Source organism: Mustela erminea, chromosome 15 (assembly GCF_009829155.1).
Source record: "Mustela erminea isolate mMusErm1 chromosome 15, mMusErm1.Pri, whole genome shotgun sequence".
NCBI classification, from domain to species: Eukaryota; Metazoa; Chordata; class Mammalia; order Carnivora; family Mustelidae; genus Mustela; species Mustela erminea.
Genome location: NC_045628.1, coordinates 80,045,152 through 80,051,320, shown reverse-complemented (window position 1 = coordinate 80,051,320; position 6,169 = coordinate 80,045,152). Strand labels below are relative to the sequence as shown.

At 42.7% G+C, this 6,169-nt stretch overlaps 1 protein-coding gene across 2 annotated transcripts in view; it reads right to left on the bottom strand.

Moving 5' to 3' along the window:
* Positions 1-2,192: 2,192 nt before the first annotated feature.
* WASF3 (WASP family member 3) overlaps positions 2,193-6,169 on the bottom strand; it is a 128,688-nt gene continuing 124,711 nt past the window's right edge. For both annotated transcript variants that reach the window (XM_032314746.1, XM_032314747.1), the window contains exon 10: positions 2,193-5,443. In XM_032314746.1, coding sequence (XP_032170637.1) covers positions 5,286-5,443 — 158 coding nt within the window. In that variant the 3' untranslated portion in view covers positions 2,193-5,285. The remainder of the gene's footprint in view (positions 5,444-6,169) is intronic.

Genomic DNA, 6,169 nt, shown 5'->3' with positions numbered 1-6,169 from the left:
TGTAACCATGCTCAAAGATGTAAAGGAAAATAAGATTGTAATAAACCAACAGGTAGGGACTCTCAGCAGAGAAATAAAGCTATATGAGAAAAAAAACAAATAGGCAATTCTACAATGGAAAAAAAGTCCGAATAAAAGATGTTTTTAGATGGGCTTTAGACTAAATTGTAGGTGATGGAATAAAGAGTCAGTGAACCTGACGATAAATGAATAAAAGTTATTCAATCTGCAGAACAGAGAGAAAAATAATTTTCAAATCAAAAGAGCCTCAGGAAATTGTGGGCCAACCTCAAAGGTCTAATATATGTGTAAAAGGAAGGTAAGAAGAAGATAAAAGGAAAGGGATGGAAAATATATTGGAAAAAGTAATGCCCAAATATCTCCCAAATTTCATTTAAGTCTTAAATTTATAGATCTGAGCTCTGTGAACCCCAAAAGCAAGATAAATACAAAGAAAATCATAACTCAGCATGTGGAGCAGCATTGCTGGTGAGTTTAAACTAGTTGGTGAGTTTAAATAGCCACTTTGCACCAAGTCTGTCAATTTCTTTTAAAACTGAACATACACTTACCTATGACTCAGCAATTTCATTCCTGGTTATTTATCCAGGATCGATGAACAGGTATGTCCAGAAAGGACTTGTATTAAATCTTAACAAGGAAATGGAAAAAATCACTGAATTATACAATGGATTCATACAAGTACTCCGTGACAAAAAGTAATAAAATATTGATATATGTAATGACATGGATTTCAAAAACATTATGCTAAAAGAAGCAGGTGTCAGGCACCTGGGTGGTTCAGTAATTAAGCATTTGCCTTCACCTCAGGTTCTGATCCCAGGGTCCTGGAATGGAGTTCTGCAGCAGGCTCCCTGCTCAGCGGGGAGTCTGATTCTCTCTACCCCTCCCCCATGCTCGCGATCTCTCCCTTACGCTCTCAAATAAATAAATAAAATCTCAAAAATAAATAAAAGCTGTAAAATGGTACTGTTTTATTCCATTTATGTTAAGTTCTTCAACGGGCTAAATCAATCTATAGTTTAAAAAAATAAAAATCCACAATGGTGGCTGCTGCGGAGACTGGGACAGAGGAGAGTAGAACCTGAAAGGGAATGAAACAACATTCTGAGGTCACAGCGATGCTGTCTCAATATACACTACAGGAGAGGGTTACAGCTCATCAAATGGTATACTTGGGATGTTGCTTTTTACTTTTACGTTAAAAATATTAAATATTAGCTATAAATATCACACCATGATATGTACATTGAAGTGCTCAGAGGTGAGTATACTGCAACTTACTTTGAAATGGATGGCTAGACAGACCAATATGGCTCCATGGGTGTTTACTAAACAGTGTTCTTGTAGGTTTCAACTTTTTTATAATAAATGTTGAGGGGAGGGATGTTTACCTAACTCTTGAGATCTACTGGGGAACGGAAAGACCTTAGTTTGAAACTCAAGAACTAAGAGACCACGCTTGGAGCCCCAAGCAATGTGAGTGATGGCCTGTTTCCCTGTCATTCAACAAGGGGCTGCTCAAGGACTAACAGATTAGCCAGGTGTTCTCGGGATACAAAAATGTAGACGCAGACTGTATTCACGGAACATGGCGCCGGATGGAGAGGCTCAGGGAGACCCAGCTAGGACCCCAGGAGACACATGTTGTGGGAAGTGGACACAGCGGGTACAGGCAACTCAGAGGCAGCTGTTCCAGAAGCGCACTCCAGCTGCTTTCCTGAATGTGGTCACACTTGCCTCTCTGATTCAGTTCCCACTGGCCCCCACGTGCACAGCTCCTCCCTCCCCCCGGAGTGAGTTTGACATGAACCGGGGCCCTTGACCAGCAACTTAACTTCATGCTAGTTTGCTCATATATGAAATAGAGAGAATGTCCATTTTAAAGGATTATTATAAGGACTAAATGAAAGCATCCCATAAGCAATAAATGATACAGAGTATTCATCACTGTTATTGAGACTAGATGTGGCCAAGAGGCCTCATCGGAGCATCTGGCTTCCTGCTCCCAGAATGGCTTTTTTTTTTTTTTTTTCTAATTATGCCAGGGCTTCCTGAGTCACCCCCAGAATCCAATCTGAACTCTTGGATATGTAAAAGCCCTGCCCAACCCCCAACTTCTCCCCTCCAAGAAAGGTTAAACAACAACACTGTTATCAGTGAACAAAACCTTTTAGGGTTAAAAGTGTAATTTTATTTAGATGTTACTTGTACATAATCTATAGTAAGATATACAAACAGATAAAAATTGTTTAACAGGAGGTGTGTGTTTTTTTTTTAATACCACTTTAAATTCAATTTACAACAGCATTGGTAATACTGCAAGGTGACAGATACTCTGATTTATAAAACAAAAATTACTTGCTACTCTGGCTGATACATTCCCACTAGTCTTTAATGGATTAAAATGTATCATGTATTCCAGTTGCAAATTATTACAAAACTTTCACAACCTAGCCACTTGGTGCTCAGAAAAGATTTTGATATTCTAAAAATTTACTGAAATGAAAATGTTAATTTTCTAACCATATACTTCCACTAAAGAAAAACATAAGCGTACCAAATCTCATCGTTTGGGGTTAATAATGGAAAACCAATCACATTGTGTCTGTGTAGTTAAAGTGTGGTACCAAGTAACCTTCTCATTCCCTCTGTCTAACCTATGATATGAGAAAAATGCTTGTAAAAAATTAATCTAAAATACACATGGAGGGGAAAAACTGAGAGATTTAAAATTAAAATTTAAAATATAACTACTACTTTAAGATGTAAAATCCATAGATACGAAATAGGCTTTTAAATGTCCTTCTCCATTTGTTTCGGTAAATACTTTTTGAAAACGAAAACTGAAGATTCAAAATATTCACTTTTTCCTTTTCATGTAACAGCACATTAGAAAAAGTCTGGATTTAATTTTAGAATAAATCAGATTTGCTGAGAAAAATACTGCAAAAATAATCTAAATTGAATTTTAGTCCTTTTCCATTCCATTTTAAAGGCTACGCAACACATTAGGGCAAAAGCTTTTCACTAGTAGGAAAATCAAGTCGAAAATAACTTGTTGATTAAACTACAGGAAGACAACTAATAATTAATAGGCTTATGAATATTTATGAATAAAGTGCCAGTAATTTTACTGTAATAAGATATAAATAGAAGAAATCCTGACATGGATAGTAGCTTTAGGTGTTCTCTTCATCCTGAGAACAGAAGGGACATAAAAAACAAAGAACTGTTACCAAATAGATGTTCTAGAATTATATAAGGAATTCCTAACTGAAAAGTAACAATAAAACAAAATACTGTAATAACGATGAAATCAGACTACAAATGGTAAAAGTCCCAAGAATAATGCCAACACAGTAGGCCTTTATGCTGAAAGAAAAAAAAAAGGGGGGGGTGATGGGGGAATCAAGGAAAGAAATGTAAAAGTCCACTAATAACTACCACTTAAATTCAGTAAAATTATGGTGACTAGCTCCAGGAAACGGAAACCCGAGAAGCACGTGTCCCAACAGCTAGTGCAGCTGAGAAGACTCCGGTAAACTGATAGAAGCAGCATGGTCTCGGGAAGGGGAGGCAGACATTAGGCTTTTCCGAGTTTCAGAATCTATGTGACTAAAACCCAACGATGGGCTTTATCTGATGACCGTCCATAAGCCAAATCGGTGTCCACTAGGGGACACATGGATGTGGTTTGGGGTCCCTGCTGAAGTCCTCAGGACTCATTAACAAAAATCCACTGGCCACGGTCCTGTTTAGATGACTGCCATGAACCAGACAACTGTTTTGAGCTAAAGCCTCCTTCACCATGACTGGGAGTCACAAATAACCGGTCCGTTTGAAATGCTGCACGTAGGTGACAGTCCCTAGGAAGTGGAGTGTCTCAGTATATTTGTGAAGTCGTGTCTACAGTCGAAGCCTGGGGGCGTTCACGGATTCTGAACAAGCAGCTACCCTTCCTCCCAAAATGACAAGAGCCGGGCTGCCCGCCGTGAGCCTCCCGCGGCTCCGCTTTCGCCAGGAAGGTGAAGCCCGGAGGTCTCCGAACTGCCGTGCGGGGAGTGCAGCAGGAAGCGTGCGGGGAAGGGAACGTGATCTGGAACAGCTACACGCCTCGTCTCATCTGAGGTACTTTTCACAGTTGAACGTGCCGACGACACCGTGAGAAAAGAGAACCGTGTGCTTCTAGGAGTAGGGCCGAGGCCCTGCTTGGGTGATGGATCCCTAATCTGGCCACAGCACCAGGAAAAGCGCATAGCTGTCAGCATCTACTTCCACCGACAATCTAAGCTTTGTGAAATTCAGGCCAAGTGGGGCGAGGGGCGTGGGGCGCGCTCTCCGGAGCGCGCTGAGGAGTGGGGAACTTAGGACGCGGCTCCAGGAGAGGCCGGGGTGAGGGGCTCCTCCGCACCCGGTGCCCCCCACCCCCGCTGTGTTGTGCCGGCAGGCTGGCCCCCCGGGGCTCTAGGGACTCAGGGGTTCCCAGGGTCAGCCCCGGGGGCCCCGGAAGGAAAAGCAAGCACCCCGTTCTCCGCACTCGTGACCGCGCAGCCGCTGGAGCCCCTTCCGGAATCCCCGCCAACCATCCACCAAGGGAGCGCCCGCAGGGAACCCTGCCCCGGAAGCGCCTTCCAGGTTCACGGTTCACCAGAGCGTGCCGCGGGAACGAACGCATCTCACGGAACGTTCCGATTCACACACGGGCGGCCGGGCTAAGGAACGGGAAGCAGCAACGTTTGATGCCCCTGACTGGTTAAATCTTTCCCCGAGAGCCAACTTCTTGGGAAACACGTTAGAAACGAAGGAACAGAAAGGGCGAAACGGTATCACTGACTGGAAGACGTCACTCTGACACATGGTCGTTAATCTTGCAAAGACCTAACACCAGGCAGCTTCACAAACACACGGCAAGTCTGCGGAATTACAGTGATCAGGAAGAGGAGACCCAAACTGCACGAAGTACTCTCGTGGCCAAGAAAAAGGAAGCAAGAGGCTGTTTTCAGGACAATGCGATAGTTACAGCGTATTTCCTCGGGTGCAGCACAATTTGCTATGTTTAGTGGCACTTAAGTATTATTACACAGTAAATACTGAAAAAACCCAGAATTTTTGGATGTGCAAAAGCAATATCACATTATTAATACAAAAGTTGCTACGCTACAGGATTATAATACCACTATGTGGGTGTTGGGACCACTTAAAATTTTCAAGACATTTCCGACACGTGGCCCCTGGAGGCCCTGCTGTGCACGCGCGCCGCCTCAGTCGGACCAGTCGTTCTCGTCGAACTCAGAGTCGTCGTCGGAATCGCTGTACTCCACGGCGATGCGTCTGGACAGAATAGTGGCCACGTCGTTCCCGACCGGTTCCCGCTTGGCCTCTTGCTCGCGCTGTTCTTGCACCTTTTTCAACTGAATCCCTGGGGACACAACCCGGAAGGAGAATTAAATTGCTCTGCTTGCTCCAAATTAAGGAAAACAAACTAGGATATTTAGACTTACCACCCCCTCTCTGCCCCCAAAGGTAAAAAGTTTTGTAAACCTGAAGTGAGAAAAGCTTGGGAAATCGAAGTGTCACGACCAAAAAAAAAAAAGGCACTCAAAGTCGTTGACACTGTTTGTAGAAATGTGCTTTATTCCAGTGCACTTGAACATCATGAAAGAAAATTCTGGCCTGCACCTTCCACTAGGGTAGCCACTACACGTGACTGATTAAGGATAAATTTATTGTGCCTAGTGGCTCCCATATTGGAACGTACAAACATGGAGCATTTCTTCTATCATGAACAATTTCCTGGACATTGCTGTAATCCAAAGGCTTGGAAAGGAGCATTTTATGCTAATAGCTTTTGATTAGTGCCGGGAGGTAAGGGAGATCTGTGTTTCACCAATTACTTCTAAAAATGAATATAAAATACAATCATTTACTTTCTTATTAAGTAACAGTAGGTGACAAAGATAATTTAAAGTTAATTCTTTAATTTTTCTTTTGCAACAATTTCAGATTTTATAGAGTCCCTCCCTGTAAGACTAGTAGAAAAATGGGGCACCTGGGTGGTGCAGTTGGTTAAGCAACTGATTCAATTTTGGCTGAGTGATCTCATGATCTCACAGTTGTGGGATAGAGCCCAGAGATGGACTTCATG